Raw genomic sequence first — 12,403 nt, 5'->3', positions numbered from 1 at the left:
TTAACTTGTCTGAAGTCACACAGCCAATAAGTCATAGAGACAATATTCAAGTCCATATCTGGTTCCAGAGTCCACACTAAAGTTCTTGGCACTCTCGAAGATTCCATTTAAACATTACTTTTCTTGGGGCCTTCCCTGGTGGTCTGGTGGTTAAGACTCTGCACTTCCACTGCAGGGGGCATGGGTCTGATCGCTCATCAGGGAAGTTCCACAGGCCGTGTAGTGTGGCCAAAAAAAGAATTATTTTTCTTGGGTTTGAGTAATCTCTTATACACTGACTTTGTTAATATAATGGCAGGTTAGCTGTAAGTGTAACAAATCATAAACTTGAGAGTTTTTCATAGAGAAGTGAGAAGAGGTTCAAGTGCTCTCAAGTACTCTGTGCTCAGTGAACATGTCCTGAAACTCATCTCGGACTCAAGCAGGAAATGGCTTCACTGGGATCCTTGAAACCACTCTGAGACTGCGGACAAACAGATACACCTTCCTAATTCTTTTTGTTCCCAGTAGATAAAAGATACCTGAAACCAGGAAAACCTTAAAATTACTGCCCTCCCAAAGTGATATTCAACTCACTTCTTCACGATTCTACTCTGCACTGGTAGAGTAGACCATTTCTGGTCCAGAGTCAGCAAGTGCAAACCATCTTAAGCACTTGCTGTTGTGTCCTGGGCACTGTACTAGACACATGTTCTGTCTCCTAGAGTTGTGGGTATTATTGACCCTGTTTCACAAATAAGGAAGCCAAGGTTGAGACATGAAATGACACGTCGAGAGTCACACAGCTGGTAGTGGCAAAGCTTGGTCTAGAACACAGTCAGGTTATTCACCTTCAAACGTCATGTTTTTCTGCTCTACCAAGCTACCTCCCGGATTTAGACATTTGGGGCATCCAAGAAAAGCACACCTTCTTTTACCCTGCTCGACTTGCCAAGAATAGGTTTTTATACGAGGAAGCACCCCGTTTATTTATTTTTCAAGCTGCCCTTTCACCTGGAAGTGCCTTTCTACTTTTGAGGCCTTGGGTTTCATGATCCTGTCTTTATTGTTGCACTTATGGGACTGGAACTGTCCCAGAAGTCTGAAAGCTAATTGATTAAACTGACAATTTACAGGGAGGTGATTGGGTCCATCTATATTGTTGTATTGCTCCTGGAAGAATGTTAGATATATAGAATAAATTTTAAGCTCGGCAACTATTTCCTTTAAAACTATACTTTTTCCACTGTGGGATTTAGAAAAAAACATTCCTTTTTCATTTCTAATTTATAGGTTTGACTAGTGCTTTATTGCTCTGTGTACTGATAGCTTCCTGGAAAGTAGAGATCGTGATCCATAGACAGAATACCTTTTTCATTAGAGACTTAGGAAAAATCAGGGCAAACTGTTTGAAAGTGTAAACTACTTAATGAAGTATTTTAAGTATGACAGTAGTCAATTCATGCAAATATTTCTGCATGTATACTTTTGGTTTTACTGTTCCATTTATAAATGCTGTATCTGAATAAAGGATCCCAAAGTTTTTAGAATCAAAGAATTTTTATTTTTTTTTTAATTTTTATTATTATTATTATTTTTTCCAGTGGGTTTTGTCATACATTGATATGAATCAGCCATGGATTTACATGTATTCCCAAACCCGATCCCCCCTCCCACCTCCCTCTCCACCCGATTCCTCTGGGTCTTCCCAGTGCACCAGGCAGGAGCACTTGTCTCGTGCATCCCACCTGGGCTGGTGATCTGTTTCACCATAGATAGTATACATGCTGTTCTTTTGAAATATCCCACCCTCACATTCTCCCACAAACTTCAAAAGTCTGTTCTGTATTTCTGTGTCTCTTTTTCTGTTCTAAATTTAAAGCTGCCCTAGAATGAATCAGCTGGGTCCGGTGCTGCGTCCCTTGCCCTCCCATCCAGTGCCCCTTATCCTGCACAGCACTTTGCATATATTCCAAACCTCATCACTCAACTAGTAACACTTGGTCTGTCCTTTTCTGAAATATCAAAAGAGAATGAAAAATCAGTGTCCCAGGAGGTAGTTTGTGAAATACTAATGGGACAAATGGGTTTTAAGATCCCTTGTGACATGACATATTTCAGTTTTTTAGTTTATGATAAAGCCACCGTTTCATTCATGTTCTACTTTTATAAGCCTCGATAGCATTTCTGTCCCTCTTTAGAGTTCTTATTCTAAACTCTAATGAATCAGTGATGTTTGCTTTGACTTGAAATAGAATAGAAAGAATGAGATTGTGTACGGACCAAAGAATGTCTGTGTTTGCTTTTCTTGAGACAAGTGACTTCAGAAATGTGTCTTGTGCCTAGAGTCACATTTTTTCTGAACTGGCGAATATAGTTAAATAAGAGTTTTCTTAGTTTGATATCAAAGACTTTGAGAGTTTCAAAGTTTTGGTTTCTTCCAAATTTGTCTTTTTATTCAACTGTTAATTTAACTTTCTCTGTTTTTTATTTGTTTTTAACAGATAGCAGAGTCTTATTTCCAGGAGGAGGACTGTATCCTTTTTTTAATTACAAGGAGAAATGCCTAGCGTTCACTAAGAATGCTTAGTGAATTGCCCATTTTTAAAATTGAGATTTACCTACAATGAATGTATGATCTGTTGTTTTCACTGGATTTTGTTTCATGTACCCATGTAACCATCTCAGAAAGCAGGATGTAGGAAATTTGTTACTCCAGAAAATTCTCTAGAACCACCCAAGTTTGATCTCTTGTGGACAAGCTCTAATTTTACCAAAATCTAAATATTTGTGTGTGGAGGAAGGGAGAAGGCACGTTGCAAAAGAATAAAAACCCACTGGATGTGTTTTCTTTTGAATTAAACAGAAGTACAATTGAAGTAATATTCATATGGTAGAGTTTGTCAGCCGTATTATGCATAGCAAATCTCATGACTCTTATTATAGCTATATGTGTATATAGCAAAGGGAAGATTGAGTTATTCATTAGCAATAAACAGAATAACTGTTGTCAAGAAAGACTGCATGTTAACTTTTGTTTGTGCTGTCTCTTCAGTCATGTCTGACTCTTTATAACCCAGTGGACTGTAGCCCACCAGGCTTCTCTGTCCATGGGATTCTCCAGGCAAGAATACTGGAGTCGATTGCCATGCCCTTCTCCAGGGGATTTTTCAGACCCAGGGATTGAACCCACGTCTCTTACATCTACCTGTATTGGCAAGCAGGTTCTTTACCACTAGCACCACCTGGGAAGCCCATAACTTCTGTTAAAGAAAGATTTATTCCTTCTGTTTTTTAATTTCCCTCTCTTAAAATTGTTTTTATTTTTTCAGAGAAGGTCCCATTTATACACTCTAGAGAGAACTCATCCTAAGTATCTTTATTTCCCCATTTATGTGATTTCTTTTTTCTCCTAACCTTACTGATTTTCACTGCAGATTAGGGGACAAGCAGTTGTCATCCTGAACCCTATCAAGTAAACTAGTAAAGTGTGGTAGAAACTTCGGACAGTGGCTGTTCATCACTAAGTCTGGAGGAAATCAAATTCTTATGGAAATGAAGCTTAGAACTACCCAAATGATGAGTATGAGGTAGTGCAGTGCAGATCACATCAACTTCCCTGGGAACTTCCTAGAAATGCAGACTCGTGGGCTTTAGAATCAGAGCTTCTGGGGATCAGACTCATGAATCTGTATTTTACCAAGATTTTCAAATAACATTTATGTTCAGTGAAGTGTGAGAAACATTGGTATATTTTTAAGTTACAAGCAGAGGAAAATAGAATTGTCTCTGCTTCTCCTTGGTCTATTTTATGATCCCTGGCATATCTTTAAGTCACAAATGAGAGAGCAAACTGAACCTCTGAGTGACCATGGGAAGGCTAAAAAGCTGAACAATGAGTTTTTTCTCTTCCTTCTTTCTGGGTCAACATTTAGAACATGGCCCAAAGGAAGCTAGACAGTTGGACAGCTTGTCATGACCTCGTATAATGCTAAATGTGTGATACAGATGGAGAAGGCAGAAGTTCATAAGAAAATCTACCAAAAAAAGTGGAATCACATAATTATAAAAATCACTGTGGCAAGTTAATTTACAAAAAAAAAAAGCATTCAGTGAGAAATAAGGATCACGGAGAGTTGAAATCAGAAACAAACATTTGACTAGAGGGTAACTGAACGGAACATAGTGGCTTAACAGAATGTAATTTAAGGAGAGAAAAAGGAGGGGGGGACACTTAGATTATGGATTCCATATGGGTCCTATTTCCAATTAAATTATATTTAATTGACTCTGCTAGGTATTATTAGCAAGCAGGCATTTCTTGAACATTAAAACCTTATTTTTGTGTTACTGATAGAATAGAAACCAGGTAGCTACTGCATGGTATGCAACATTAAAATTTACCTACTTCAAAGCCAAGAAACCTTACTTTTTTGTTTAAATTTAAAAATATTTAGAGTCCTCTCATTTTTTGATAAACTTCAAAATTCTCAGTTGATCTAGGACATTGTTCTTTAGCCTGGATTCCTATTTTCCTCAAATTTTCTGTTCAGATGAGAAAGCAATGAAATTCATTCAGCTTGAACGACTGTATCATGAGCAATTGCTCGCGAATCTTTCTGCCATTCAAGAGCAGTGGGGTGAGTACTACCTAATGTAGAGTGCAGAATTATCAATAGTCTAACAAGTTGCTATGTAGGAAGTTAACATATTTGACCTGGTTTTCTAAGTCAGGAAGTAGATGTTTCTAGTCCAGTTAGTGTTACAAAGAAAGTAGCATTTTTACCTCAAATTTACCTCATTTTAAGAAAGTTTTTGTCTTTGTATTTTGTTTTTCATACCAGTGCCAAGAAAAGAACACTTGCAAAATTTTCATTTCTTCTGGTGTCCTTGGCTGATTTAATCTCTGGGATATATACTTAGATCTAAAAGCAATCACTTAGCTATTTCTGTGTTCACTTTGGGCTGAAAAGATAATTTTGCATGATAATGTTTATCAGTGGTGCCAGTTAAGTATTTTTTCCCTTCTAAACATGTTTTGTAATAGCTAGTGACTAACAAATATTTCAAATTTAGAAACAAAATGGAAAACTGTACAACCACATACAGTTACACCTTTGAGGAATTCAGAAAAAGGATTTAATGGTGAAGATTTTGAACGGCTTGCTAAATTTTGTGCAACACATCAAGAGTAAGTACTTGACTGTTTACAATGAATTGGAATAGAATATTGGAGCATTGTAGTACTGAATATTTAAAATGCAGAATTCATTTCTTTGTTTTGTTAATGCTAACTGGAGAAATTAAAATTAATAAAATGATTAGGTTCCTTTCTCAGCTTTTATCTGTTTCTTACACTAAACTTAGCAAAAGGTCTGCTTTACAAAATTCAAGCACCTTCTAATTATAAATTTTTAAATGTAGCTTCTAATTTCGATTACTTTTTACTTAAGAGTTTAGGTGATTCAGATGGAAAAATTTATGTTAGGATTTTTTATTATAATTGTTTTTCAGTGTTTGTATGTCTGTCACTGTTTGTATATTGTAGTAAAAACACATTTTTAAGAGTAGCCTAATACTGGAATGCAAATGCATTTAATCAGAATACCAGATAATTTTAAATTATTTGATTTGTATCAAACAGTTGGATTTTTAAAACTGAACATAGTAATAATAAAGCACTTAAATATGTATTTTTTAATTTATTATTTGAAGACTCAGAATTATAAAGGTGAGGGGACATGATAGTTATTAAACTAGTGCAGATTCCTGGGATGTACAATTTTCTTGTGTTAGTTTGAACTTTTGAAACAGTCTTTTTATGGATTCTGCATTCTAACCTAATTTTAGCATGTTAAATAGGTTAACTTTTGGCTGTGTAAAACTTCTAAATAATGGAATGTTAAAAATAGATAAGGGAGATTGTTTTCTTACTTTCAAAATATTCAATATAGATACTTTTTCTGCTCTTCCCAGGGAACTAATAATTGTTTAATGTGTTACAAATGTTTTAATTATTTAAAAATAAATATTTATTGAACCTAATATAGACGTGACTTTTTTCTTTTTTTTTTCTTCTTTTTAAATATAAGGCAACTTGCCAACACAAAATGTTCTTTTAATTTTTATTGCAGTATAGTTGATTCATAATGTTGTGTTAGTTTCAGATATACAGCAAAGTGAATCAGTTATACTTTTATACATATACCTGCTCTTTTTTAGATTCTTTTCCCATACAGGTCATTACAGAGTATTGAGTAGAGTTCCCTATGCTATACAGTAGGTCCTTATTAGTGCTAACACATAATTTAAAAACTAGTCTTCGGTCACATTGCTTCACATCACTAGAGAATTTCTGACTAGTGAACAGTATATAGTATTGTAAACCAAACCTAATATTTTATGCTTATATTTGATAATTTCCCAAAATTATACTCCTAAAATTAATGTAAAATGTTTGAATATTAAAGTACACAGCTGAATTTTTACATGTACAAATACATATATGTAACTAATACTCTAACCAAGAATCAAAACAGTCCAGCCCCTCAGAAAGCCCCCTAATTTGTGTACAAAGTCAGCACCCATCCCCCTCAGATAGTAACTGCTATCTGAGTTCTGTAACACTGTATTTGCTTGTCCTATAGTTTTACATAAATGTAATCACACAGACTAGATTTTTTTTTTTGCACATGATTACATCTGTGTTACATGTTGTTACATGCAGTGGTAGTTTGCTCTGCTTTACTCCTGTGTGGATTCATTATATGACTGTGCAGCAATTTATTTATCCATTATATTGTTAATAGACATTTGGATTGTTTCCAGTTTTTTAATATTATGAATAAAATGGCTGTGAACAGTATTGTGTATGCTTTTTGGTGAATGTATGCATTCTTTTATCTTGAGTGTTCCCTAAAATATATTTACAGATTATGTCTTTTTTTTGTCCTTTTCTGTGGAAAATGTGAATAAAATTACCTTCCACCATAATCAACTTTAGATGATAATGAAATAAACTGAAATTTAATATGTGTAAAATACTCTTGAAATACATTATTAGCAAAAGGTTGACATTCTTACCCCCGCTGAATCTCAGTATTTATAGCTTCTTTGGAGGTTTTCATTAGTTATTGGCCATCTAGGAAGATTAACACATGATATAGTTGCACTTTGAACTGTGTGAACCAGTGGTAATGTTTCAGCAGTGGAAATGTTCTGTGCTAATATTAGAATCCAGAGAAGCTGTATTTTTTTTTTTTACAGCCGTTTCAGTGACATTTGTTTGGAAGCATTTTGCTGCTATAATATTTTTTAATTCTTTTTTTTCCTCTCTCTCTTTTTTCCTACAGTCCTCTTTTGTCCAAAGATAAGGTAAGAGATTTTCTTTGAAAATGTTTATAGGAAAAAACGTAGAGTGTCATGTTTTGTTGTATGGACTGGTCTAGCAAGTAATGAAACCTTCCTCAAATTGTTTTCAGCTTTCTAACTTAATGCAACAGTTTCCCCCAAAGTTTTTTTTTTTTTTTTTCCTTTCTTTTTGAAAAACTTTTTAGATAGCAGCTGTCCAGAAGTCTCTGGGAAGGAAATGCTTTATGCAGTTAATAGTGACTGAAGATCCAAAGGAAAGAGGAGCTACAGCCAAAGAGCTGGGTATGTTTTTAAATTAGAAGTAGACATTAAAAATGCCTGCCTCATATAATATTTACAAGTATTACATCTGAGTTGCTGTGAAGGAGCTTTTTTGCGCATACTGCTCCTAGACAAATAGCAAAGCAAGGTTTTTTTTTTAACATCGTATAATCCTATTTTTAGATATCTAGCAGTAGAAATTATAAAATCTAAATTCTTATAAAAACATAAAATTATTACATGTTTTCTGTAGGTGGTTATATGTATCTAAGAGAATATGACAAGACTGTGCAAATAAGCTCTGAAAGCGAATTGGTTTTAGTGCATTCAGGCATCCTTTCTGTATAAAAACCAACAATTTTTTTACAAACTTTACCAGAAATTTTTTTCTGTAAATCTAGATATTATCAAGATAAGCTCTGTATCTTGATAGCTTATCTATGGTAATTTATTCTCTTCTTTTTTTGTTGGCTAACATGGGATACTTTAATTTATATATATATATTTCTAAAGCATTTATAGTTATGTTTTATATCACTGTGTGTCTTATGTCAAAAGTTAAGAGTTTTAGAAATTTATTTTCTTATAGTAATAATGTATGTACATTATAAAAACTTTAGAAACTAAAGATAGATTTTTAAAACTGTGTTTTAGGGCATTTATTTTTCCATGTATTATGATTTTAGTACTACTTTATATTCCTGGGCCTGAAAAGGGTGATATTAAACAGGCAGCATCACGTGTCTTAACTGAGTTGCCTAAAGAGATAAAATGACAGTGATGATGGCTTCAATTTCACTTGCCTTTTTCTCTTTTAAGTTTTTCCCCCTCAGATCTTTACTTTATCCCCTCTTCTCTTATGTGGCAAATTTGGGTTGCCTTAGGTCCATCCTACTGTATTCTGTTCTTCCTGTCTCTCTTTTCTGGTCATTTTTATGTTGGAAATCAGAATATAATGAGCTTCATAAACATTTTAGGGGAATACATCACAAAGAAGTCTCTAGTTTGGGTGTGAATATGTCTCTGTGTTGTGCACATTGGGAAGAAGGCTATTCCAGGTTTGAGTCTGACACTGCCCAGTAATAGCTCGGCACTGCTTCCAGCTTGGACTCTGCCGCGGGATGTGTGGCACAGACCGGGAAACTGAGATACCACACAGAAGCCACTTGCTTGGTGCTTTGACTCACAACTAGCACCTGTGTCTTCTGGTTTCTAACTGAATTGCAGCATGCTTCTGCTAAGGAAGTTATGTGGATTATCAAATTCCATCATGCAGACATTTCATTAATAACCATGTTATGGGGAGGGTGTGAACTAAATTCTAGGGAAAGAAATCTTGCCAAGTCTGATAAAATAGTATCTTTTAAAGAAAAATGTCAAATCTCTCATAGTCTACCCAGACACGTTATTCTATGAATAAATACAGAGAAATGTAAGAAAGAATATGAAAAAAATAGAAATATGAAAATATTACTTTAAATGGTTTGTATTTAATATATTCTTTGTTTTACCCCATATTCCTTATTTCTAATATCTTACATGTTCTACAGTGTAGAGTTTTGCTTTTCTTTCTTTATATATGTCTTGGTCTTAAGCTCCTTATATAATAAGTAACTTGCTTTTGTCTGTGTGTGGTTGTTTCTGGTATCAAACGTGTCTGGTTTGAATCCTCTCTCCACCACTTAAGTTTGTGTGACCTTAAGAGACTTCCCTGGCAATCCAGTGGTTAAGACTCCGCACTCCCAATGCAGGGGCACAGGTTTAATCTCTGATCGAGGAGCTGAGATCCTGCATGCCACATAGTGTGGCCAAAAAGAAAAATTTATGTGACCATAGACAAGTTGCTTAACTTTTTTCTGTCCCTCCCTTTGCCAAGCTCCAAATGTGGGTTATTTTTACCTCATAGGATTTTTATGGGGATTAAATTAGTAATTTCACTAAGGTTTAGAACAGTCCCTGGCACAAGGTAAGAAAACTACATGCTCACTGCTCTCATTACCCTTCCTCCACCACTTCCTCCCCATGTTATCACTACCCCCTGTGGCTAGTATTCCATTAATGTTCTCTATGTGTTATTCATTGCTACTTTTCTAATTAATCTACCATGATTAAAGTCTCCAAGTTATTTACATATTACTTTATATTTTCAGTGTACTTTTATGTATATTATTTTATCTTTTCCTCTTAACCGATTTAAGGTAGGCTAAATCATTTTAAGAAACTCAGGGAAGGTAAATGACTTATCCAAACAGAACTACAAAGTTAAAACCCTGTTTTCTGACCTTGAAGCCCATGTATTTTTATTATATTTTAATTCATTTTTATTAAGTAATATTTATATGTGAAAATATGTCACATATATACATTAGAGCAATATATTTAAAAAATGAAGACCTGTGAACCTTATACCCAACAGAGGGACTAGATTATTGTCAGTCCTCCTGTTAAAACTACCTTTGTGTTCCTTTCTATCCCATCACCTGCTTCACTTCCCTGCCCCTAGGTAGTCATTATCCTGAGTTCTCCATTTATCATTCTCTTCCCACTTTTTAATCAACTTTATTGAAGTACAATTTCCATGCAATAAAATGTACCCATCTTAAGTGTACAATTTGATGAGTGTTGGCAGTTGTGTACACTCATATAACTACTAGCCCAGTCAGAATATGGATCATTTTTATCACTCCAAAATCTTTCTCCCAATCTTATTATACTCAGTCCTTCCCACCTCCAGTCCCAGGCCACCAGTGCTTTCTGTTATTATCAGTAGGTTTTCCTTGTTTTAGAATGTAATATAAATAGAATTGCTCAGCATACTTTCTTTTGAGAATTACCCTTATGACTAAATATACCATTAATACATTCTTTTTTATTGCTGAGTAGTATTCTTTTAACTTTACACGATTCATTTATCCACATACTTGTTGATAGACATTTGAGTAGTTTCCAAGTTGGAGATATCATGAATAAAACTGATAGGAAGTTGTTTTTTTGTTTTTGTAGATATATGTTTTCATTTCTCTTGGGTAAAAAGAACTGAAGGTAGAACCAGGGTCATAGGGAAGATACATGTTTAACTTTATAAGAAACTGTCAAACAGTTCTACAATGCTGTTGTCCCATTTTATACCCCGCCAGCAATAGATGAAAATTTCAATTGCTTTTAAATCCTTGCTGACATTTAATATTGTCAGTCTCTTTTTTTCTTTAAAGTCATTTTAGTAGATATGAATATCATTTTGGTTTTTAACTTGCTTTTCCCTGAGGACCAAGTGTATACATTTTTAGTTTTGCATTAACCTCTGTAGAAGTTGTGTTAATTTATACTATTATCAACATTTCAGACTTAATTAAGGCACATTTTTTCATCAATCTGCTGAAATAAATATTAACATTGAAAATTCCTTTTTCAAGCCTGATATCACTAAAATGTTTTCACCTAATGATAATTAGTGAGATATTGAGAAACTATAAGAAGCATGTTAATTCATGAATGCTTTAGTCTCATCCATAAATTGCATAGGGAATTTTTCCCTAAAGAGAATTCATGGCAGAATGAGAGTTGAGAGAGTAACTCAAAGGCATGTGCGTTTGTAGAGCACATGTTAGAACTTAGATTAAGTCCAACTTCTCATTTGAGAACTACCTATTTAATTTGGTATTATTAAATATGTCATACATTCAACTATTATTCCATTTTTATTTCATCAGAGTAGAATTTTTTTTTAGTGTGTCTTAAGTCACTGCAATAGGGATTAGTAGACTTACCTTACTAGATCTTTGGGTTCAAGAAAGCCAGTTAACAGAAATTCATGTTAGTATTAACAGAAACATTAGCAATAAGTTCATACTACGATACCTGCTTGTAGAAAATTCAAAATATATTTTTGGTTAAACATAGTGGATCAACCGTTTACTTCTACTTTTTTTTTTTTTTAATACTATTGAAATGTCACAAAGGGACCCTTAAAGGCAGAAAGCCAGAAGGACAGAACTGGCAAGGAACCAGCAGCAGATATGACATCCAGAAAATGTTAGAAGCTAGAAAGCAGATGGATGGGTGACAACTGGCTTAACATACCATGCATGCTCAGTCGCTCAGTTGTGTCTTTGCAACTCCATGGTTTGTAGCCCACCAGGCTCCTCTGTCCATGAGATTCTCCAGGCAAGAATACCAGAGAGGGTTGCCATTTTCTTCTTCAGGGGATCTTCCCCACCCAGGGATAGAACCTGCATCTCCTGCATTGGAAATAGATTCTTTACCACTGAGCCACCTGGGAAGCCCAACTTAACATACCAGAGAAAGCCGAAAACTTAAGGGTCTAAAAGGAAAAGGTTGATTTCTGCCTGAGAGGGTTTGGGAACTAGAAGCACAAAGAGTGCCTCTAAATTTAAGTTAAAAAGCTGTGCAAGAAGCATTTAGACCTTTATATCCCCTCTCTACCAAATAGGAAGCCCTATTGTAAGTTAGACATAATACAGCAGTGTCTTCAAAATTGTGAGAGAAAATGATTTCTAACCTAGAAAACTTTACCCAACCAAAGTTTTAGTCAGTGGTGAAGGAGTAAAGACCCAGATGTGAATAATCTTTAAAAGTTTACCTTCCATGGACATTTTCTTAGGAAATATCCTTATAATAAGAGAAAATAAACAAAGAGGAAGACCTAGGATTCAGAGAATACAAGGTTTCCAAAATAGAGCCAAAATGAATTCCTAGGATCATTGGGAAAGGAAATTCCAGGACAATACATGTGTAGCAAGCCTGGAAAGGAGTTCCAGGTCAGGGACTCAAG

General features: G+C 34.7%; 1 protein-coding gene across 1 annotated transcript in view; it reads left to right on the top strand.

Moving 5' to 3' along the window:
- The window catches only part of CNST (consortin, connexin sorting protein), a 93,681-nt gene that overhangs the window by 58,317 nt on the left and 22,961 nt on the right, over positions 1-12,403 (top strand). Inside the window, exons 4-8 of the mRNA XM_061160206.1 lie at positions 2,484-2,514; positions 4,533-4,619; positions 5,056-5,170; positions 7,332-7,353; positions 7,536-7,632. Of these exons, the coding sequence (XP_061016189.1) occupies positions 2,484-2,514; positions 4,533-4,619; positions 5,056-5,170; positions 7,332-7,353; positions 7,536-7,632 (352 nt within the window). The remainder of the gene's footprint in view (positions 1-2,483; positions 2,515-4,532; positions 4,620-5,055; positions 5,171-7,331; positions 7,354-7,535; positions 7,633-12,403) is intronic.

This window comes from Dama dama, chromosome 14 (assembly GCF_033118175.1).
Source record: "Dama dama isolate Ldn47 chromosome 14, ASM3311817v1, whole genome shotgun sequence".
NCBI classification, from domain to species: Eukaryota; Metazoa; Chordata; class Mammalia; order Artiodactyla; family Cervidae; genus Dama; species Dama dama.
This window is presented reverse-complemented; position numbering and strand designations above follow the sequence as displayed.